The following is a 24568-nucleotide window of genomic DNA, read 5'->3' on the forward strand; positions in this document are numbered from 1 at the left end:
TGTAAGACTTATAAAGTACTACATGATCTGGTGCTTGGCTACTCTTTAATCTCATCTCTGACCACCACGCTTTGTCCTAGACTTTCCTCAAAGCTGCCAGGCACCCTTCCCCACGAGGGTCTTGGCATCTGATAATTTTTTTTCTGTCTACAACTCTCTTCCCATAAATATTCACTTGGCTTCCTTCCTCAGCTCCTTCAGAGTCTTTGCTCAAATGATACCTTAACAATGAGGCAGATAGATAAAATAGCAAAATCCTCTGTCTTCTTCTCTTGCTTTATTTTTCTCCCTGACATTTATAACTACTTGATACACTATATATTTACTTGTTTCTTTCTCTAGAATGTAAGTTACACAGAGATAGAATTTTTCATTTACCATCTGAGTCATCAGGAAAGCCCTGTTCTATGTAGAAGGATGGGTGTAAAGACTATATTTTTTATTGAAAAATGGATCTAATGGGCTTCCCTGGTGGTTCAGACAGTAAAGAATCTTCCTACAATGGGTTGGGACGATCACTTGGAGAAGGGAATGGCTACCCACTCCAGTATTCTTGTCTGGAGAATTCCATGGACAGAGGAGCCTGGCAGGCTACAGTCCGTGGGGTCACAAAGAGTTGGACTGAGCAACTAACACTTCTACTTTCACGGATCTAATACTAGAACTACCGGAGTAGTCCTCCTGGTAATGAATTTAGATCTTAGAAGATCATGCTTTTGACCACCATGGTTGACTATGTAGTTTGAGGGCATAGCAGCATGCCTGGGGATTGAACTACAATTCCCAGAATGCATCCTAAGAGGATTCTGGGAAGTGTGGCAGAAGCATGCATTTGACAATCGTGGTTAACTTTGGAGAGCTTAGTAAGCAGGCATGAGGATTGAACTACATTTCCCAGAGTGCATCTCAAGGAGCATCCTGGGAAGTGTGTCAAAGGCAGCAATCATTCTTTGAGGAGAGTCCAACTTCCCAGGAAGACTTGGAGTTCCCTGGTTATTCGGATTCTTGAGGCCTAGGAAGGCACCCCTAAGAGAATTCAGAGTAAGTACAGTGGAAGAGAATTCAGAGTAAGTACAGTGGAAGAGAAACATATTCAGATTCTAAGTGAAAGAAAGATTTTATGAAGAGACAGAACCAGAACTTGAAAAAATCTCTCTGTCAGATTCTCTTCCTTCTTGCAGAAACCATAGTTATGCATCATAAATTATTGGAGCTGTCAGATTAACTCCAGCTAATAATTTTCTGATACTTTTTTGGAGAGTTGTTTAAAAATGGAATTTGTTAACTTCTCTGCATTGTCTGAATTATTTTGAATTAAGGGAGGAACACTTATTTTTTAGAAAGCCAACCACAAAGCTGGTCACTGAGAGCTTGAAATGTGTTTCCCAGTGGCTTCTCCATTCTGCATGTTTCCCATCCCACTGAGGTCCACAATCATCAAAAGTCAGACTCCCTGAAAAAGACTCTCTCAAACACTACTGAACCTGGCCTCTTCTTAGTAGAAGTAATCACAGAGATTAGGGGTGGACTTTTTTGTCATGTTATAGTGCTTTCTAAATGAATCTTTCTTCCATTAAGATGAACAGGATGAGAAGTGTATATGAATCCTTTATTATAGGAGGTTCAGAGAAATTGTTCCGCTTAAGGGCCTTGCCTCATCATTATTTAATAGTTTTTAGTCAAAAAAATATTAACTTTTATCTGTATCAGTCTTTTTAAAAAGTTACTTTTAAAAGTACTTTTAAAAAATTATACTTTTTAAAACTTAAATAGTCCATGAATGTTGGAAGGTGCTTCCTCATGTATTTCTCATCAAAACATGACCTTTGGAGCCAGATAGCCCTGAGTTTTCATCTATTGCTCTCTAGATTGTATCTCAGATTGGTTAACCTCTCAAAGTTTTACCTTCCTCTCTTATAAAATGGAATAAATTCATTTTTTCATTCAGTATACTGTGGTTTTTTCTGTGATAGGGACTGTACTAGATGCTGTAGATAGGGAGATACAATCCCAGTCCTTAAGGATTTTATAGACTATTAGAGCTGAGAATTAGGTAATAACATCTGACACAGTAATAATACACTTTAGATCTCTTTTCTCCCTTTCCTTCCTCTATGAAAAATGAGATAGAAACCAACCTCCCCAACAAGTTAGGTGACAACTCCAGACCACAAATTCAGTCAGTGAGAGAGCCAGGAAAAAAGTCTGAGTCTCTGCAGTCCAAGTGTGACTGCCCTGTCCCTTTCTTGCTTTGGAGGAGACATGCATTTGCACTGTAAACAAAACAGAAGGCAGGCCTGGGCTTGTCATCTAAAGTAAAATAAGGGTGCTAATATTTTCTTCTAAGACTAATTTTGTGAATAGTGCATTTTTATCTCCAGTGCGTGATTTGGCATAAAGTATAATAATAGTTGCCAATTCAAACAAAAACAACTATCCTGTTCCTAATGGGGCAATTGAGCAACCGGATGTGTTTCATATGCAGCATGTTTTCTAGCTGTAGACCAGTATGTTTACCAAGTGTGAGCCCTTGGGTCAATACATTTTGAATAATACATCACACCAAAGACCCCAAAAGTGGAAATCACAAAGCATTTCAGAAAAGCAGTGGCAAAATTTTTCCTGTATTAGATTTATAAATAATATAGGGCCATCAGAAATTTTACTTTTATCCAAAAAGTAATCTCACATAGCCTCTTGACTGTTAAGAGTCTTTTGTGTGTGTGTGCTGAGGTTCAGTTTGAATGACAATTTCCCAGAGAAAAGCAGTACACCAGTGGTTCCTACAATGCATTTCAGTGATCATATTGTGGAAAATGCTGTAAATATCCTATAATATTTGAAAAATTAGACTGGGCAAAAGTAGAGTAAAGGCACAATAAATAACTAAGCACAGGAAATCAAACTGACACTTTACAAAAGGGGAGCTAGTATTGTTAAAAATCTGAACACTTTGAATCTCAGTAGTGATCAATGAAATATAAAGTTGTTTTTTTTAACCGGATGTTATCAAACTTTGTAAGTGTAGCAATCTAGAACCATATGATTTTAAAACAAATTTTGGCCCAGTAGTTCTATGTTGGAGACCTTACTTTAAAGAGGTAACCAGAAAATATCAGCACAGAGGTATTTAGTAGTCTTTTATTTCTGGTAATTTAAAATCAGAGCCACCTAAATGTCTAAAATTAGGGGAATATATAGCAAGTAAGGATAGAAGTCTGCTTGGTGTAATACTACACAGCCAAAAAGAAATAGAATAGGTAAAACTTACAGGAAAAGATGGAAAACTGCTTATGACATGCTTCGTGAAAGCAAATTGAAAAAATGTTTACTGATTACAAATATGTAAAGGTCATATGTGCAGAAGACTAGTATATAAATTATATTAAGGTGGTGATAATATGGGTGTTCTCACAATTCTGTTTTCTGTATGTCCTGTAATATAGCATTAATTTGCTAATTTAAATTATATATTTGAAAGAGAGAAATACAATTAAAGTTGAATTTAAAGGAAATAATTTTCTCTGTTTAAATAGTCTACACTGCTTTTTATATGTATAAAAAGGAGCCATTTCAAAAAGGTATTAGACTTAATCTTTACTAGATTTATGACTATACCAATGAAGGTACAATTCTCAGTTAAATTATGTCTTCCTCTTGATTATCAATTCTTTTTTAAAACTACATGAGGAACTTTAATATGTCTTTTACCAGCTCTGAGATCATTAACTTATGAGTCAGCAGGCCATGTAAATCCACAGTTGGCTAAGGTTAATTTAGTAAGCATTACATTTAGCAAAGCACAGTGGGCCACACAGATTAGCTGGTAGTCATAACTACAAACAGCTCTTACAGTATCACCAAAGGAATTCAAAGAACTCACCGAAGAAATTCCCCATGACTCTCAGGGAATGTGATGCAGTGCTACTGGGAACAGTGGCCTGTAGAAAGCTTCCCAGTGAAGTTAGTCCTGGGAACGTACAAGAAATATGAACACTTGGTTAAAAAACTCTTTTAAGTGCAGAAATGTAAAAAGTAAAAATTATGAGTACCCTTTTTAATCCCTATCTCCATATCACTCTCTCAAATTAGTCACCATTAATAGCTTGGCAAGTGGATTTCTAGTCATTTTTAAAATAAAAAAAATACATATCTAATTAATTCTACTGGCCTGTATATATATATATCCTTTTCTTTACAAATTAATTAGATAATGCTAAACCAACCAACTACTCTTTGGTTTTTTTAATAATATATTCTGAATATCTTTCTCTGTTACTACAAATGTTTTGTCATATTGTTATCTTATCTGTTTGTTTTTACAGCTCTGTGTTATTCCATTTTATCATAATTTTCAATTAACGTCTTATATGTATCCTTTTCTTCCTAGGATAAATTCTTAAAAGTGGAATTGCAGGGGAAGGGTGCTTACTTTCACCATTTAATAGATATTTCAAAATTTCCCTCTAAAAATAGCATATCAATAACATTCTCAGAGTTGGACCTGAGATAGAAATATTAACTTTAAATTCATTTCCTCCAGGATATCACACCAGTCTTTGTGTTATTAAACTAGAGACTATACTTTTAATATTCTCCTGGAATACTTTGTAACCCACATGTCACATTCTGCCGTCTGTGAAAGCTATAATATTTGCTTTCTCTCTCCTGCAAGAGGGCAGGATTTCTATCCTGTACATTATTGTGTCCCCTCAGAAAGCCTGCATAAAGTCAGTACTCAATAAATATTTTGTTGAATGTTGCTTACTAAATATATTTTACCCTTGGCTAGGATATAGATTATAGGCAAAGCTGTCCAAGGATTAGTCATCAGTGAGTCATAATTATGCAACTGAGAAGTAGCCTAAACTTTAGACATTCCTTGGTGATTTAGTGTCAAAACTTGCTTCCCTTGGACACAGTTAAAAGGGTGTTTGGATAAATTTTAAAAATAAATAAATAAAAGGGTGTTTGGTTATTTAACTATACTAATTTTCTATTTCTTGACTTTTTTATTGCTAATGTGAATTGTAGTTTTCATGGAGAATAAAAAACTTACTGATATACAATTTAAAAGACATCCCTTTCTACAGAATAGATTCTTAAGATATAGAGTTATTTTTCCTCTCACAAAAAGACTAAAAAATAAGAAATATCTTAGATTCATGTGGGTTTGCATAGCTGCCTTTTGAAATATTTTCCTAATGCTTGTGATTTTATATTTTTCTTATCTACAAGATTCTTCTTCATTTTCAAAGGGACTTCATTTTTCACATATGCTGAGAAATTTGGCTACATTAGTCTGGAGACAGTCCTAGGCTTACTTGGTCTAGTAGTGTAATGCTACCTTCTATAACCAACTTCAGAATTTCAGTGCCTTAATATAGTGGAAGCTTATATCTTACTCTTGGGGAGTCTTTGCTTGGTGGATGGTTTTTCTCCACGTAGTGGTTCAGGGTGGAGGAGGCGATGGTACCCCAGTCCAGTAATCTTGCCTGGAAAACCCCATGGGCCGGAGGAGCCTGGTAGGATGCAGTCCATGGGGTCACACAGAGTCGGACACGACTGAAGCGACTTAGCAGCAGCAGCAGTGATTCAGGGATCCAGGCTCCTCCATCTAATGGCTCTGCCATTTTGAAGTCATCCAAGTAGATGGAGAAATGATGGAGAAGGCAAACCCATACTTAATTGTGCCAGCCTAGAAGAGATACACATCACTTTCAGTAACATTATACTGTTTAGACCTAATTTTAATCCCGTCAAAGAAACAGGAGGAGAGAAATGTAGGCCTTGGCTTGGCAAGTACCACCCAGCAAGAACTCCGCAATATGGAAGCAGGACCCCAAGGTTTTTAGTTGACAGTTATCTATTTCTCACAACCTATTAGCTAGGCAGAACAGGTTTTAATTTTGTAGATACGAAAGAGGTACTAAAAAGTTGGGATTTTCCAGGTGGCACAGAATCCACCTGCCAATGCGGTAGACACAGGAGACTCGGGTTCGATTCCTGGGTCAGGAAGTTCCCCTGGAGTAGAAAATGGCAACCCATTTCAGTATTCTTGCCTGGGAACTTCCATGGAGAGAGGAGCTTGGCGGGCTACAGTCCATGGGGTCTCAAAGAGTCAGACATGACTGAGCAACTGAGCAGGCACACTCTGAAAAGTTGACATCCCACAGCTAGTTAGCAGTAGAGATGTAATTTAGAAGCCAGATCATGACTTCTATTCAGTTTATCTTTTCTTAATATTAAATAGTGATCCTTTTCTGGCTTAAAGTATAACCCTCTTGGTGATTCATTACTTCAAATTGCATGCTCTTTTTTTTTTCTTTTAATTCCTTTTTCTCCTAAGGACCTGACAATGTCCCTGTATTGTGGAACTGCTTGCAGGAGAAAATTTTTTTGGTGCTATAGGCTGCTGTCAACCTATGTCACTAAGACACGGTAAGTTTTGGCCAAACTGAGCTCTGAGTTTTCTATCTTTGGTCCATTAAAATTATAAAATATAAACATCTCAAAATTATATATTGGGGCTTACGGATGTATGATTAAGATTTACATGTAAAGATGTTCAATGCAAATTATATATAATTAGAGAATTTCTAAACTAAATTTCCAATAATATCTAAAGTGTCTGACATACTTAAATATGTTCTTTTTTTAAGGTAATAATATAGTCTTTTCCACTATGGTACCCCTCATGCATAGAACCCTAGTATCTGCCACATAGTAAGCACTGAAATATTGTTGAATGGATGAATGAACAGTAAGGGAGAAATTAAATTATGATACAGCGTTATGATGGAATTAAAACTATATTGAATAGTTCATTAATGTTGCTGAAAATAAGGTAGGTAATTCCATTCCCTGCCTACTATGATTCCCAAACTCCCTCCTCCAAGAACAAACCTCAGTGAGAGGCAGTCTGGAAAAAAGTATCTACAGCAGTACAGTTCAGTTCAGTTCAGTTCAGTCGCTCAGTTGTGTCCGACTCTTTGCGACCCCATGAATTGCAGCACGCCAGGCCTCCCTGTCCATCACCATCTTCCGGAGTTCACTCAGACTCACGTCCATCGAGTCCATGATGCCATCCAGCCATCTCATCCTCCGTCGTCCCCTTCTCCTCCTGCCCCCAATCCCTCCCAGCACAGCAGTACAGGAAGGTGAAAAAGGACCTCTTTGTCATCAGTCTGAGCAAGTGTAAAATCTGTGAATTTGAAATCACTAGCCTGCTGTCATACAATTTTGGGGGGTAAATTTGCACCATCTATGTGGTGTAGTTCCAAATTCCCATCCTATGAAAAGAATTTAAGTAGCATTTGTGGACCTGCAGAAGCAAGTGTAAAACCCCTCTGGAGGGATACACTCACAACCAGAGCTTTTCATGTTGAAAGCTCTCCAATACATGAGTGCCCAGTCCAAAATTTAAAAGCACACAACCATGTATAATCTTATACGAGCAAGAGTGAGAAAACAAAATTTCAATACTTGTTTTAGATATTGACATTTGAATTATTTACAGTTCTCAGGCTGAGACCCTGAGAACAATAACAGAATTACTGACTAGTCTAAAAAAATGAGTGTCAAGGTGATTAAATATATTGAAAATGAATAATAATCATAAGTAAAATAAAATTTTGTCAGTGAAGAATATGGTGTGAAAATGTTAATGTTTAAGAAAAGAAGGCTACAAATTAGTACATAGAGTCTAAAAGTATTTATTGTACAATTTATTGTATATGTATAAATGGATAATATTAATACATAGTTTGGAGAATTCCAAGGGATAAACAGTGATCATCTCTGAGTGGTGAGATTCTCGATGATTTCCCTTTTTTAAAAAAATTGGTAACTGCATATTCTAATTTCAGTAGAATGACTATTTGTCAACTTTTATAACAAGAAAACAACAGTTGAAGTTTGTTAATCTTAGTGTGTTGTGGTTTCCATATTGTTATACTTAAAAGGAGAAAATGCATTATTAAGTGACTGATTATTGAGGCATAGTTGATTTATTATATGTTTTAGGTGTTTAACACAATAATTCAAAATTTTTATAGGTTATATTCTGTTTAAACTTATTATAAAATGTTGGCTATATTCCCTGTGCTGTACAATATATCCTTATAACTTAGTTTTTATTGAAATATAGTTAATTTACAATGTTTCAGGTATACAACAAGAAAATGCATTTCTTTTTTTTTTTTTAAGAAAATGCATTTCTAAGAAACGTGTTCCAATCAAGAAGAATATAAGTTTTTGGATCTCAGTTCCAGTTGCAATGAGACCCTGGATTTAAGACCTTAACCTAGTTATTTTTGTAGATGTTTTCCTTTTTATGGTCATTAGGATAAAGCACAGGTTGTACAACTCTTACTGCTTTTTTACAAAGGCACCAGTGTATGTTCTGTTGTTTATATTAATATTTGGTAATGTCTGAGTGGCACCTGTCTCTCCTTTGAAATACACTGAGTCTTTGTCCCAGGAGATTATAGTCACTCACAATAACTATAAAAATATCTTGAGTATTAAAATCTCAGGTTCCTTTTGTCTTCTGTTTACAAAGAGCTCATTGCAATCGCTTTTATCATACAGTCAAAAATAGGTTTCTAAAGATACCACTGGGGCATGTTTATCATTTTGCTTTGTAGTTTCATGTGGAGCTAATGCTACTGGTGTTACAAAAGCTCCCAGATTCTACAGAAAATATCTGTAAACTGTATTTCCCACTTTAAGGGACAAAATGTACTGTATACCTGAGAGTCTGTCTTAGGGATTTCAACAGTCAAAATCATTATGCTGGGAGTTCCCTGGTGGCTTAGTGGTTAGGATCATGGGCTTATGCTGCTGTGGCCCAGGTTCAGTCCCTGGCTGGGGAACTGACATCCTGCAAGCCATATGGCACAGCCAAACAAACAAACAAAACAATACAAAAATCATTATCCCTAAGGCCCCAGAAGGGGAGTCCACATTCAGCCCTCCCCAAATCACATAGACTTTGCCCTGATTCCTGAGGCTCTTGAAAGGATAGACTCAGGCCATCTTTAATGAAGGTACAGAACTTGCTGCATTCCTTTTCTTTTTTTTTTTGAGAAACTCATTATAGGATGCTCTTTTTTCTACAGTTTAATTCTGGCTACTGAAAATTTTACTTATTAAATAAATGTCAAATATGGCTTCACTTTCATCAGTGGTCCCTTTAGTAGAGATAAGGAGCTAATGGCATACAGTTGGGAGAATAGATGCTTGAAATAAGACTGCATTTAAGATAAAAATTTTATCATCCCTAGGTTGAAAAGGGGTTTCTGAAGGTATATGTTTGCCCCTTGTCTGCAATAATAAAGTCTGCTCCCATCTCCAGGTACTCTGTGGTGGATGTTTTATCACTGTACTTATTTTCCTTTCGCTCCACTGCATGTAAATTCTTGCCTCACAGCATATTGGCAGAGTACCTTGAGGTTCAATTCAGTAACTATTTACTGTTGAAGTTCAAGTCAAATATTTATTGAATTTGAGCCATTCAATATGCTAATTACTCAAGATACATAACTGAAACAGACCCTGCCTGCCCTTAAGAAGATTTCAATCTTAGAGGAGACAGATTAACAAATAGAACCATGTTAGTGCAGTCACAGAAGTATCAGCAAGGTATACAGTAGGACAAAGGAGGGAATGATCTCCCAGAGTCATATCCTTTTTTAAAGCAGTTTAGGATGTAAATAAAAAAAGAGAAATAACTGTGGTAGGAGAGCAATGCAGGGACATAATTCTCAAAGACGAACGTTGTACAGGAAGCTAAGGATGGTTTTGTAATGGTTTGATTATTTCCAAAACACAGGTATTTATTTGAACTGAAAGAAGATGATGATGCATGTAAAAAAGCCCAGCAGACAGGAGCATTTTACCTCTTTCATAACTTGGCTCCTTTGCTTCAGAAATCAGAACATCAATACCTGGCCCCCCAGTATAGCCTATTAGGTAAGCCCAACATGGGGTCGCAGAGGGTCGGACACGACTGAGCGACTGAACTGAACTGAACTGAAAGTAGGCCAGCAAAGTAGACCAGCCTGTGGCCACTGAACAGAATTTCAGTCCATGTTAGATCCCTGAGAAGAATCCTCCAACTTTAGAGTCCAGATTTTTTCCAAATGCTTTGGCCAATTAATTATTTAGTATATGAACTGAATTGCCCAGTTGGATAATTTTTGGTGATGGTATGGACCTCCCAGGTTGCTCAGTGGTAAAGAACCTGCCTACCAATGTAGGATATCCAGGTTCGATCCCTGGGTCAGAAAGATCCCCTGGAGGAGGGCATGGCAACCCACTCCAGTATTCTTGCCTGGAGAATCCCATGGCCAGAGGAGCCTCGCAGGCTACAGTCCACAGGGTCACGAAGAGTCAGACATGACTGAAGAGACTTAGCATGTGTGCACAACTGTTTAAGATGTGTATCATGACTTAATTTATTCTTAGAAGGGTCAAAGTTAAACATGGATTAACTTGCTTTGAGATATAATGTTTTATATAAATAGAATAATTTTACATATAATTACTGATATATTAATAAGTACATATCATATAATTTGCTTTTAAGGTATATAACTAGAGATATCTAAGCCATTAGGAATTGGCATTCAAGATGCTACCTTTCAGTTTTACATGATGTCACTAGATGTTGTTAGTCGCTGAGTTTTGGCCAACCCTTTTGCAACCCCATGGACTGTAGCTCACCAGGCTCCTCTGTCCACGGGATTTTCCAGGCAAGAATACTGGAGTGGGTTGCTGTTTCCTTCTCCAGGGGATCTTCCCGATCCAGGGATCAAACCCGCATCTCCTACACTGCAGGCAGATTCTTTACCATTTGTGCCATCTGGGAAGCCCCTGTGTCGCTATATGCCAACTTCTAAATACACTGCCAGGGCCAGATTATGCACTGCATATGTTGGAATACTTGGATAGTTTCTGGCAGTACGTAAGTATATGAGGATGTTTATCAGAAGGCACTAAACATTATTTAGAGGTTAGCAACGTAATCTTGTATTATGAACAAATAACCATGAATCCTTCAGGCACAGAACAGATTTTCTCCCAATACAGCACTTGTCTTTACAGACCAGGATCTCTGATGAGGAGTCTACCCTGGCCCATAAAAGCAGCATACTCTGGAGATGAAATTGTAGAACTGCTTTGGTCTACCATTTTAAGTATGACACTTTTTTTTTTTTTCAGTGCTTTAGTAAGTTAACTATGATGTGTCTTTAAAACTAGGGGATATGCCGCTTTCATGATATAATCAGAGTAATACAGGATTACACAGAAAGAATTCCTTTAAACTCTTCAGATTGCTGATGGAGGCCAACAGAGCTTAAGTGAGTAGATCAAAATTGCACAGCTAATTAGCATGCAGCGCAGTGACTGGGAGCCAGGTGTGCCTTCTTTAAGTTGAAGTAGATGGTTTCTAATAAGTCTAGTATGGCTCCGGTGGTTTAACTCCTGTGTTTTCTTCCCCCCTTTCGCATTTCTTAGAGTTGGAAAGGCTCCTGGGTAAGTTTGGACAAGACTCACAAATACTAGAAGATTCCGTGCTAATTGGATGCTCAGAACAGCAAGAAGCATGGTTTGCTCTGGATCTAGGTCTAAATAGCTCTTCTTCCATAAATGGTACATAACATTATTCCTGATGGACACTTCCCAGTGGTTCTTAGGCTTTGGGACTCTTCATAATAAAATTTCAAAGAACATGTTAAGAATATAAAACAATCTGTTTTTAAGTTGTTGTTCAGTCGCTAAGTTGTGTCTGACTCTTTGTGACTCTCCTGCAACTGCAACACGCCAGGCTTCCCTGTCCTTTGCTATATCCTGGAGTTTGCTCAGGCTCGTGTCCACTGAGTCGGTGAAGCCATCCAATCATAAGCATTTAAGTAAGAACACTAAAAAATACTACCATCATTACATAAAATAAAGGATTTTTTTAATGCTTTCTTTCTCAACTATATGGTGGTACACAGATGTTTGTTATATTATTCTCTGTACCTTCATGTATTTTATATATCTTAAGAAGAAAGAAATGTTTTAAAGTTCATGATATTATTATTTCTCTTATCAATGCAGGTGAATAAACACATTACCCTGGAGTAGCTCTGAGTCTTCCGACTTGCATTTGGGAACTGGTTTGCTAGAGCTTGTGGCCCTTATCAGTCCTTCTGTGTCTGTTTTAGGGTATCAGCTGTGAATACAATGATGCTGGAATGAGGTTTAGATAGGGGCTCAAAGGTCCCATTTCATCTTTTTTCCAGGGATAGTGTGTGGCTAGTCCAAATGTCCTTATTGCCCCAGAGAGGATCTTGGGAAACACTATGGGAAACAACCCAAATCTTGGGAAACAACCCAAATCTGCCTGAATATAAGAATTTCCTGGTGCTTGTTAAAAAAAAAAAAAAAATTTCTAGGCCTCACTCATCTGCTATTCAGAATCTCCAGGTAGGGGCTTGAGAACTTGAATATTTTTTTATTCTTCCTAGTTGAGTCTTATTAGGTGAGTTTGGGAAACACTCTTCTAATAAGATATACTAGAGAAGGTCCCCGAGGTAACGTCTGACATTTGTTTCATTTTCATTTCATTCTCTTTTCTAATATTTTAGCTTCCTTACAGAAAGCTGAAATGGAGACAGCCCTCCAGGGGTCTTTCATTAAGCTGACAAAGGCTCTCTTTGAGCTGAATGTGAAGGATGCCTCCTTGCTGTCCACGGTAGATTGATTTCTTGGTTCTGTAGGAAATTTAGTGAAGTAGTGTATTTGGGAAAGATTTGATTTCTTTTTTTCAGATCATAGACTTTGGAGAAAGGACACTGTGTTTCTTCTTTTACCCTGTTTTTGACAGTACCGTTTTCTCCTAAGGGTGTATACATCATGGCACTATGACCTATAGGCCTTATAAACATTTTTAGTGACCCACAGCATGACATATATATGGTGAGAAGTTACTTTACATTGCCCTAATGACTTATTCTCCACCTTTGGATTTCACTTGCTGAAATGGCTTTTGACTGTCCATTTAATTGGGCTTCCCAGGTGGCACTAGTGATAAAGAACCTAGCTACTTATGCAGGAGACATAAGAGACTCGGGCTCAATCCCTGGGTCAGGAAGATTCCCCTGGCAGAGGGCATGGCAACCCACTCAAATTGCCTGGAGAATCCGATGAACAGAGGAGCCTGGCAGGCTACGGTCCCTAGGGTTGCAAAGAGATGGACACGACGGCAATGACTTCGCGTAGCACAGTACAGCGTAGTCGATTAATACTGTTGTGTCAGTTTCAGTCAGATATACGTATATATCTACCCACATATATATATATACACATGTTATCTATTCTTTTTCAAATTCTTTTCCCAATTCAGTTGCTATATAATATTGGATTGTCCGTTTAAGTTAAAGAGCTATCTCTAAACATTCATTTGCAAAAAAATTCCAGACTTATTGGGGAGTACACATATTGAGGTATTTTGTTGTTGTTGTTGTTCAGTCACCCAGTCGTGTCCAACTCTTTGCAACCCCATGGACTGTAGCCTGCCTGGCTCTTCTGTCCATGTAATTCTCCAGGTCAGAATACTGGAGTTGGTTGCCATTATATAGAAAATGTTTTCTTAATCTGTGTCATAAGTACATGGGTGTTTATTATGATACTTTTTAAAAAAATAATTCATAATGCATTTAAAATGCTTTTTTAAAAAAATTCATACTTAAAATGATAGAGGACTATGTTCAGAGAGTTTCCTTTAAAGTTTAAATAATTAATAACCATTTAAAGCAGGTGAGCTGGAAAGGGAATGACACGTCCCTTTGAGTTGCTCTCAATATTAGTAGTCCCAGCACCATTACAGATGAAACCCACATTCTCTCCAAACAGTGCCAAGTCCATCTTTGTATTCCTAGGCTCAGGCTCTTCTCCGTTGGCATGACACTCATCAGTTCTGCAGCAGAAGTGGGCAGCCCACCAAGAAGAATGTGTCTGGCAGCAAGCGTGTGTGCCCTTCCAATAACATCATCTATTATCCACAGGTAAGCATTGCTTTAAAAGTACGATAATCCAAGCCAAAAGGCTTTCCTTAGTTACCCATTACTTGGTTTCATTAACGGGCCCTAAAGCCCTACGTTTCCATCCCCTTTTCCTAGGTGGCACCTGTGGTGATCACTCTGGTGTCAGATGGAACTCGATGCCTGCTTGTCCGCCAGAGTTCCTTTCCCAAGGGAATGTATTCTGCCTTGGCAGGTTTTTGTGATATAGGTAAGGAATTTAGGCATATACAGATAACATTGAAGGAAATGAAAGCTTATCAATAATATGTATTTCTTTTTTTTTTTTTTTGGCTGCACTGGGTCTCCATTGCTGTACTCCAGCTTCCTCTAGTTGTGGTGGCTGGGCTTCTCATTGAGGTGGCTTCTCTTGTTGCAGAACAGGACTCTAGGGCACATGAGCTCAGTAGTTGTGGTGGGTGGGCTCGGTAGTTGCAGCTTGCAGGCTCGAGAGTGCAGGCTTAGCAGTTGTGGCACTTAGTTGCCCCGCAGCATGTGGAATCTTCTCAAACCAGGGACTGAACCCATGTCCCCTGAATTGGCAGGTGGATTCTCAACCACTGGACCACCAGGAATGTTCAATAGTTACGTATTTATTCTTATTGCCAGAGTACTTGGAATCTCAAGCACATTTTCTCCTATTTTATCAAGAAAACTACCTTCTGGCACTATAATTTTCCAATATTTTATAGGGAAATTTTCAAATATAAGCATATGGACGATTTATACTGTAAACACCTATATACCCACCACCTAAATTCGATAATTATTTTATCACAAATCTGTTCATTCTTCCATCCATCCATTAATCATTCTTATTTTCTGAGGCATAGATTGCAGACATTAATACACTTCCTCCTAAATATTTCAGCATACATATTCATATTCTATTAACTAAAATTTAATATTTATTTACAGGCTGTTTTTTTCTCAGCCAATTGCAGTAAAATCGGCAAATGCTGACATGTGGCATTCGAATTTTATTGAAAAGCTGAGGACAGCAGTAGCCTTTCCAACTCTTATTTTGTGTAACGAACATAGCAGGTTCAAGAACTGGCAGTTTGATACCCAACTCCAGAGTTGATTCCTAGTGTAAAGACTCAGAGATTTAGGCCTTTCCCAAAAGTATTTCCTTGACTTTGAAGTCACTTTTATGCTCCTTTCAAAAATGGGCATCTGCATCACCCTTCCTGCTACAGGGCTGTTCTGAATTAATCTGAGTACTTATAGGTGAAAGTCTGGAAGAGACTGTCCGGCGAGAGATTGCAGAAGAGGTGGGATTGGAGGTGGACAGACTGCATTACTCTGCATCCCAGCATTGGCCCTTTCCTAACAGCACACTCATGATTGCTTGTCATGCAACTGTGAAACCAGGGCAGACAGAGGTAAGTTCTGATGCTTTCCTTATGACATATCCTTTGCCCCATCCGAGCTGGTCCATAGTTACTTACTAAGCACCTGCCTAGTCCAGCACTGTCTAGATTATACAAAGATGTGTAAGATATGATTTATACCTTTAAGCAATTTACAGTCTTATAAACAAATTCACCATAAAAATTAGGAATGTCAACATGACCACCATTCTTCCTTGTATATATATCTCAATCATGAGACAATTTACCTTTCATCATCAGGAAATTAACAATGTTTTACACTGAGTAGGCACACAATAAATATATAAAATTTAATGACTGATTTCAGAATTGGTCTTATAGCTCAAGTCAGTCAGGATGTTGGGGATTAATAATATAAAGTCACAGGAACTTCTGACTGAAAGGGACTTAGATGTTGTTGTCTTATCCAACCTCATCTTGCTCTTTCGTAAATCTTAACAGATTGTGTTGTGTTCCCTATTTGCCAAAGTCTGCCTATTGTGTGCTTTGGTTTCTATACAGTAATATCTAACCTATCTCAGTTTCTGTAATAAACTGTGGATGCAGTTTGCATTATTTTGCTTCCTGCAAGGAAGATACTGTGCTTTTGACTATCATTAATTAACACTTACCTTTCAAAGAAGAGTAACACTTATGTTTCCTTTTTATATAATCATTTAGGCACAGAAAGAAACAATATTATTCATAACTTATATTCAGTGCTAACCACTTTTTGTTTTGGCTGCACTGCATGGCTTGCAGGATCTTAGTTTCCCGACCAAGGACTGAACTTGGGCCACAACAGTGAAAGCGCAAATTCCTAACCACTAGACTGTTAGGAAACCCCCAATACTTTACTATTTGCACTTTCATGATTTTTTTAATGTGTGTGTGTTTTAATATTTAAAAAATATACTTAACTCTCTTCCCTTAATTATGGTTATTTTGCTTCTGGACATTATCTAGAATATTATCTCCCAGTGAATAGAATCCAGATACCATCTTCTAAGATTTCTCAGTTCTGGAACATTTTCTCACCCTTGGCCGTTGTACTCTAAGTAGCTCCTAACTTTATATCCTGTTTTTCCTTATGTCTTTCAGCTCCAGGTGAACTTGAAAGAACTAGAAGCAGCTGCCTGGTTCAGTCGTGATGAGGTGGCCACAGTCCTGAGGAGAAACAACCTATCTAATCAACAACAGAGTGGGGCCGTCCCATTCTGGTTGCCCCCCAAGTTAGCCATTGCCCATCAACTGATAAAGGAGTGGGTGGAAAAACCGACCTGTTCTCCCCTGCCTGCTTAGCTCAGATCAGGCTACCTGATCAGATAACTCCCTCCTCACGATCTAAGAGGGGCACATCAGAGAACAACCGATAAACAGGAGGAGACAAAAGCCCATCCCAGGCCAACCTCATAAGGCAGAACAGACGGTGAGCCTACTGCAGGACACATCTGCCGGTGTTAACAGAAGTTCCTAACCACAGGCAATCAAAAGTGCCAAAACCCATCAGATAACAACAATCAAAGCAAAAGTTGATTAGTCTGGATACAGGCCCTTTGTTCACTCATTTTCTCCTGCACTGTGGAAGCAAACATCTTCTGGCATATGGCTTATCAATGCTGGATTTATACTAACTGCCAAAATGTGCCTGGTATAATTTCAGTTAAAATTTTATCTTAGTATTAAAAATATATAGCAGATCTCAACTGAGTTACTTTTTATGTTCACAGAATTTTAAAAAGTAGCACAACATTTTTGAATTTGCATAGAGGTAATTGTTTTATATATAGTAGTTAAGTAAAAGTCATAGTTCCTTAAGTCCTTCATCCCAGGAAAGCAGGAATTAAGGTCTTCCTCAAGGTGCTCTGTAATAAATCAGATACAGTGATGTTCTGTTGAGGTAACTGCATGCCAGTGGGGCTCAAGAGGGTAAGCATTTTTTGCTGTTACTTGCTCAGTTTGCGACCCAGGGAAAAGAGTATCCCTTGCCACGCCTGTTTTCCTAAACTTAAAAATGGCTGCAGCCATTTGCACACCAAGTGTTGTAACTGCAATAAAATGACCAGTGAAGATGAACCATTTCTTGAGTTTTATGGAATAAACTAAATTTAGGATTTCTCGTCATTCATATATGCCATTCTGTACCTTATCACAGGAGAGAAGCACTGATCTGGAGGAAATGAAGTACATTTCTGAGCCTCTGTTCAGATGTATTTTTCTATCTTATGAAGTGAGGAAACTGTAGAAAGCGAGAACTGAGGGTGGGAGGGAGGAAACTATTAGTGTGAAGTCTGTGTAATGACTAAAGCAACGCTGGGAAGAAATGCTGTGAGAAGTCTGTTTGAGAAGAGGAATGGCTGAGGCAAGAGTCGTATGTTCAGGTACTTTTAGGCAACCAACTAGTGATTAAAGACACAAGTGCCAGAGACCCTAAGATGATTCACACACCCAAGTCCCACAGGACTAAGTAAAACCGATTCTAGAACTAGACAGGATGAAGCACTGAATTTCCTTTTGATCCTAAAAGCTGGGATCAATACTCTCACCACTGCCAGCACACCATCACGGCTTTGGGAAAATCAAACTGCTGTCATCGGGAAAGGCTGAGGGATAATATGTGATGGGACTCGATTGTCCTGTTAAGACTGGCAGCTTGCCCTGACCTGGGCTAAACCCGGGCACATAGAAGGGAAAAAACACTCTAGCAAGAGAGGTCCTGAGATTTCTTCATATCTTGCAGTTAGAAGAAAACAGTTCAGGGTCCATGAGTTGTACCGCCTCCCAATGTTTTCTATCTCTATGTGGGTGTGTTTGTGACCACATGTGTACATATCCCCAATTTGAAAATACTGATAGAAAGAGGAGTGTACAGAATTCCTGGTTATGAGTTTCTCAACTTACCACGAAGTAACTGTTTACTTTTGGATTAATGTGTTGTTTTGGAAAAGAAAAAATGACAGTAGTTAATAGGAGGAGCTCCAACATTGAACTTTGTTTTCCAGCAGTGACTAGAAAGAGTGCTTTGGTTCTTAGAATTCCAAGGATAACTGAGAGCAGAGGCAAATGAGGCCAGGGTGGGCTGGGGTCCTAAAAAATGGCAGATAAATAAAAGAAACTTTGGTATAGGGCTTACCTGACTGGAGAATATTTTTGTGGCAATGAATTACGAAGGTGCTAAGAATAAAAAACACCTGATGGGTCCTTGAAGAAGAATAGCAAAAACAGGTAGAACATTCAATTATTTGACACCAAAGGGAGACTGACTCAAGGTCGTTCCTGGTAACTGGAATAAAGCAGCTCATTCATTCCTTATGTTTGCCAGTCTACCTTCCTTCCTCCACCCAATGTTTAATCCTGAATAAAGATAAACTTAATGTTCCAAACATAGAGTGTGTAAGTCTTATCTCAAGGGCTTGATTCTCTTTCTTCTGCTGATTTCACAACCTTGTATGCACCCCAGAGTTGAGATCACAAAAGACTTGTACAAAGAGGGCAACATTTGGGGCTCATAGAGAAGTTAACCTATGAACTTGAAGAAAACATTTTTACTAGATGAGTAATCAAAACTAGAAATGAGCATAGTCAGACTCAGTATTTATTCAAGAAGGAAAAAGAGAGGCTGGGTTGGCTGGCTAATCCTTCGTTGGCTTACTTGTGGGTCTGTGATCATCGTTGTCAGGCAGCTGCACACCCATGCTTTGTAAAAGGTTGGAAGCAGGTCCTGCCAGTCCAGCTTGGGAACTGTAGGACTCTAATATGTTTGAAACCAGGTTCAGGTCCACATCCACTGGCGTCATAACAGATCCTCCTGTGCCAGAATCTTCTTCCTCTGAATTGTCATTGGTAGTCTGGGATAGAGGTTCCTTGTTCATGGAAGGAAAAGAAAGTCATGGGACAATAGGACTAGGTTGGATGGCAGTTAAAATAAAAAGCAACAATGTAAAGTTGAGTTACATATTAGAAAGGAAATTCCCTTCTTGACAGAAAGAAAATGAAGTCTAATAATAAACTATGTAATTTAACAAACACATTAAAATCTAGTTCCAAAGATTATAGCATACTTCTTCCTAGGAAAAGTTTCTACAAATTAAATGGATTCCTTCCCGATTTTGAAATAGCCCAAGGGAGATAACCAGAGGTAAGGAGATATATTTATAGCTTGCCTAAGAGTTTTAAAAGAAATACACAGAAAAAAATGAACAGTTAAAAATAAATGAATAAAACAGAATCTGAAATTTACTCTAAGTGAAAGAAGGTAGATTTCTCTCCTACCCACATGTAACATAGAATAAGCAGTATAATTAAGCTTATGTTTAAGAAAATAATCTTTTATCCAAACAGAGTTAGAAAAAATTAACCTTATTCAAATCAAAAGATCAAATTCAAATCACAAAAAATTACCACAAATGAAAAAGAAAAACTAAGATAAAATAATTTTAGCTGTCCTTTGTACTAGACTCAAAAGGGAAAGAGGCTGAACATATACCATTTGCTTCTGGGTGGTGAAACTTTTGGCAAGGCTGGTATGTGCTAGTTCCTGGTCCATCTGGGCCATGTATGACTTGAGATCATCCAGAGTCCCTTTTACAGATGCTTCTTCTCCAGGCTCCTGTGTTTCAAGATCCAAGTCATCATCACTGTCTAAACATTCAGAGTCTTCCTCATCCAGATCATCAGAGTCTGACTCATGGGACTTTGAACCTACGCAGACCCCAACACAGAAAGAGTCACTTGGTACATTTTTTTGGCATAACTATACATCTCAAAAGAATTAGAATATTCTCTGAAAAAAAAAAAAGGTGAATATACATAGTCCAAGTACTTCAGAAAAATCCCCTCCAGAAAATGATACTGCTGGCAGACATTTGCAGAAAAGTACACAGGCTGAGCTGAAAGATTCCTTTTTTTTGTTTTAGGTGAATTTAATTGATTAAAAATTTTTACTTAAGAAATTTTAAAACTACATAATACATGAATACATTCTGATGTAAACATTCAAGTTATATAGAGTTATTGTCTCACATTTCATTCTCTTCCTAGAGTTAAACATCTTTTAACAGTTCAGTGGGTACCCAGACCTTTATTTATGTAATTCTGTATGTGTCTGTATGTGTATACAAAATATTTTTTACATAGATATATTGAACTACGGTTTGTTTTTCTATTTATTTATATATCTTGGAGGTCCTTTACTGTCAAAACCCATAAATGGACCTCATTCTTCACTAAGGCTATAAAATATTTCATAAAATGAATGTACTATAATTTTTTTTGGTGGGGGGTAAAACTGTACTATAACCCAGTTTTTGCTACTACAATGTTGCAATCACCATCTTAGCACACACAGCTTTTTCATGAGGTAAATTCCTGGAAGTGAAATAGCAAAGTCAAAGGTTATCAACGTTCTGGAGCACCAAACTGCCTTGAGAAAAGACAACTTACACCTCCACCTCCACAGTTGGACAGTGCTCCTTTCTCCCACACTTGAGGAAACTGATTATTACCAACCTTTAACATTTTTCCCAATATGATGGGCAATAAAACTAATTCTTACTTTTATTGTATACTTACTTGTTTACTAGAAAGAGTTAACTATTTTCGAATACTTATTGATTATATTTCTTCTTCAAGACACTACCTGTTTATATTCTTTGTTGATTTTTTTCTTAATTGGGCTATTTGTCTTTTTTATTTTAGTAATATATAAGTGCTGCTGTGCTTAGTCGCTCAGTTGTGTCCAACTCTTTTCGACCCCATCGACTGTAGCCTGCCAGGCTCCTCTGTCCATGGGGATTCTCCAGGCAAGAATACTGGAGTAGGTGGCCATGCCCTCCTCCAGGGGACCTTCCCAACCCAGGGATCGAACCCAGTCTCCCGCATTGCAGGCGGATTCTTCACTGTCTGAGCCACCAGGGAAGCACAGTATTATAAGTGCAGGATGTTTAAAAGAGAAAAAAAAAGAACAATGTAACACTGGAGCCCATGTAAAACCCTATCTAAACACACAGCATTCATTCACTATTTAATGAGCAACTACTATGCCAGGCACTAAGCAAGGCATCTTCTGCAAAATTACTTAGGGCAATAATTAATAGTTGAAAGCAACTCAAAATCACACACACACACACAAAAAACAAAATACAAATGAGATCCAATGCTCCAAAGCTCTAGCAATCTCTATACAACTTACAGTTGCAAAATAAAAGTAAACATCACTGTAACTCACCTAAAATCTTATCAAAATAATTAAGAAAAGAATCTGCATCAAAAGTGATTGGAGCCTCAGAAGGTTCTCTGTAAGATTAAAGGAAAAAGACATTGGGAACGCATGTAAGAATTAAAGATTTTAAAATTTAAAAAATAAAAAACTAAAAAAAAAGAAAAAAAAAAAAGAAAGGAAAAAGACAATTTATCCCAAACAAAACTCTTTGAAACTTTGTCTAAGTTGGTGCTGTTCTTAGGAACACTACCAGAGATAAACTTTCAAAGGAGGCAGAGCAAGGAAAATCGTAGTTTAAATTTTAAAAACCATTAGGCTTACTGATCTTGCAGGGCAACAGAAATGAGAAAGATAGAAGAAATAAAAGTAAAAATTGCACTTTGATTATGCACATTTTTAACTTATGCTGATTTAGGGATCTGCCAACCTACCACCTCCTATCAGATATATCTAGCATTAGCAAAAGAAGCTATTTATCCAAATTCATTTAAATAAAATCTATCTTTTTAAGAACCAAACCTTTAAACATAAAAAAGATCAAACTTTCCCTATCCTTGCTGTCTTAAAGAGAGAATACTGAACATAAATTTTAATCTTATGAGGCTAATGGCATCAACACTAATAAAGATGTATTTGGCTGGGCAAGGAACAATTCCATCTACCTTTTTTCCCCTGCTGCTGGTGCTACTGCTGCTAAGTCGTTTCAGTCGTGTCCGACTCTGTGCGACCCCATAGATGGCAGCCCACCAGGCTCCCCTGTCTCTGGGGTTCTCCAGGCAAGAACACTGGAGTGGGTTGCCATTTCCTTCTCCAATGCATGAAAGTGAAAAGTGAAAGTGAAGTCCCTCAGTTGTGTCCGACTCTTCGAGACCACATGGACTGTAGCCTACCAGGCTCCTCCGCCCATGGGATTTTCCAGGCAAGAGTACTGGAGTGGGGTGCCATTGCCTTGTTCTCAGTTATTATTTCTTCCTCTGATAAACACTTTCACCTCCTCTTTTTTATAGCATTTATTATATAAAGTTATTTAAAACAGTACATTTTCTGTATTACACATGAAAATTCACATACAGATGTCTTTTCTATCAAATCTTTATTCTTTCTCCATTGTCAAAAATCTTAATTTTTCATTCCTGCTAGATTTTTCTTCCTTGGTAATTCTTTTTGTTACCCCACTAAAACATTTCTCATGGAAGGAATTATGACCTTGGTACAGCAGAAAGTGATCGCTCAGCAAATGTGAATACTGGCCTCGGTTCTCAAATTCCTTCACCTTTTCCATTGTTATCAAGCACCTTGATATGTGACTGGAAAGCTTCTGCTCACAGTTGCTGATGAGTTTCAAGCAGAGGTGCCAGGGTACCATCTGCTCGGTGTATTCTGGTAACCAATAGACAAGTCTTCCACCTAATACGAGGGTCTCTGCTGAGAACTTTAACAGGTCAAAAAACATGTCACACAGATAACTCAAGGAAACAGGAACGTGGCTTTCTGGACATTTTCTATTCCCTCTGGTATTTCCTTCTGTGAACTTGTCCTTCTTGTAGATTCTCTAATACCATATGAAGGATCAGTGATGACTGCATCAAAATAAGTGCCCTTCAACCAGGAGGGTTTTGATGCATCTGAAACCACGATATCAAGGTAATACTTCTCTAAACCATACTGATGAAGATTTGCCCTAAACCAAACTGATGAAGATGTTTTCATCCGGTCCTCTCCATTTCCAGTTTTTCCTACTAGCCTTTCCTAAGCCATGAACAGTATTGTAGTCTATGTCTGTTCCATATACGTATGCACCAAAATGAGCAGAAGCTATCAAAAGGCCACCTGTTCCAACAAATGGATCAAATACAGTATCATCTTTTTTCATTTTTCCATGGTTGGCCATGATGAATGATAAACCAGCATCCATGCTTGTATTTCAAATAAAGTGTCTCTTTTTGACACTGTATGACTCAATAAGCTCTCTGTGTTCATCTGCAACCCATCTACCAAAATAAATATTATGTGGATTCTCAGGGATGTGGTTTGGGTCCAAACCATAATCTTCCAAAATAGAGAATGTATGTTGTGGCTTTTTAAAATTCACTTTCCCTTCAAATGACAGAAATTCAAATGCATCTATTCATCTGACTTTTTCTTCTTGTGTCAAGGTTTTATTAAATGTGTGAATCTTTATTTTATACATAGACTCTGAATGCAGAAATGGAACCACCTTCTCAACAGGGTAGCTTTTAAGAGAACTGTACAGCTCCTCCGGACACTTTCCATGACCCCATAGTTCAAATATAGACTTGGCACACACAGAAAAATCAAGCTTCTGGCAATACCTTCAGATGGAATGCTAAGAATCCAAAAAGGAGACTTTTCATAAGTTTCCTGACTACTGGTGAACTAACCTCCAAAAAGTGAAAGGAAAGACTTTATCTCCAAAAGGAAGAACTCCAGGTGTTCCTGTGCCATGAGCAGAAGACAACGTGTTCAAGGTACCCAGCGGCACTTATCCTCCTCTTTCAAGTTTGAAGCTTCCAATCTACTTGAGGGTACAAGATCAGATGTCTGATCTTGATAAGAGCTAGATGTTAAAAGTCCATAATATTCTGAGTAAAAGCCTAAATAGTAAAGTATATGGTTGCCCTGCACAGCTCTGGGGCAGTGGCCTTTAGATCTGAGTGATCTCTCTGGCTCACTTCAAGGATCATAATCAGGTTATCAGAAATTTGACTCCAGATAAGTAAGTTATCATAGCACTAGGTACCAAAAGAGGAAAACAAAGCATTGAAAATCATTTACTAAAAATAAAAAATAAAAAAAACCAAAACAAAACCATAGAACTGGCAATGATTGGATGATGCCAACATAGATCCTTTAACTATTTAGATAATTATACTTTAACAGAA

General features: G+C 37.8%; 2 protein-coding genes and 1 pseudogene across 10 annotated transcripts in view; 1 reads left to right on the forward strand and 2 right to left on the reverse strand.

Annotated features, from left to right (window-relative positions):
- The first annotated feature begins 952 nt into the window (after positions 1-952).
- NUDT13 (nudix hydrolase 13) lies at positions 953-17521 on the forward strand. Of its 8 annotated transcripts, none has more exons than XM_027962413.2 (9): positions 953-1041; positions 6350-6441; positions 9836-9975; positions 11524-11658; positions 12639-12745; positions 13932-14057; positions 14172-14283; positions 15303-15457; positions 16547-17521. In XM_027962413.2, the coding sequence occupies exons 2-9, from the start codon at positions 6359-6361 to the stop codon at positions 16745-16747; spliced, it is 1059 nt and encodes a 352-aa protein (XP_027818214.1). In that variant the 5' UTR covers positions 953-1041; positions 6350-6358; the 3' UTR covers positions 16748-17521. The 8 variants fall into 8 exon arrangements, with proteins under 8 accessions (XP_027818214.1, XP_042096937.1, XP_042096938.1 ...); XM_042241003.1 differs by lacking the exon at positions 9836-9975 and adding an exon at positions 11110-11201; XM_042241004.1 differs by lacking the exon at positions 11524-11658.
- A 1497-nt stretch (positions 17522-19018) lies between these two features.
- Positions 19019-24568, reverse strand: part of ECD (ecdysoneless cell cycle regulator) — a 30938-nt gene continuing 25388 nt past the window's right edge. For both annotated transcript variants that reach the window (XM_042240998.1, XM_042240997.1), the window contains exons 12-14: positions 21672-21739; positions 19932-20146; positions 19019-19308 (exon numbers count right to left, since the gene is read on the reverse strand). In XM_042240998.1, the coding sequence (XP_042096932.1) occupies positions 19078-19308; positions 19932-20146; positions 21672-21739 (514 nt within the window). In that variant the 3' untranslated portion in view covers positions 19019-19077. The remainder of the gene's footprint in view (positions 19309-19931; positions 20147-21671; positions 21740-24568) is intronic.
- LOC105605078 (tRNA (guanine(10)-N2)-methyltransferase homolog) lies at positions 21747-24567 on the reverse strand (annotated as a pseudogene).

This window comes from Ovis aries, chromosome 25 (assembly GCF_016772045.2).
Source record: "Ovis aries strain OAR_USU_Benz2616 breed Rambouillet chromosome 25, ARS-UI_Ramb_v3.0, whole genome shotgun sequence".
Taxonomy (NCBI): Eukaryota; Metazoa; Chordata; class Mammalia; order Artiodactyla; family Bovidae; genus Ovis; species Ovis aries.

Excerpts from the sequence above, each read along its gene's own strand:
- NUDT13 (XM_027962413.2), top strand. The coding sequence starts at position 6,359 with ATGTCCCTGTATTGTGGAACTGCTTGCAGGAGAAAATTTTTTTGGTGC. Across the intron at positions 11,659-12,638 it reads TAGCTCTTCTTCCATAAATG|CTTCCTTACAGAAAGCTGAA; the intron begins GTACATAACATT and ends CTAATATTTTAG. Across the intron at positions 15,458-16,546 it reads TGAAACCAGGGCAGACAGAG|CTCCAGGTGAACTTGAAAGA; the intron begins GTAAGTTCTGAT and ends TATGTCTTTCAG.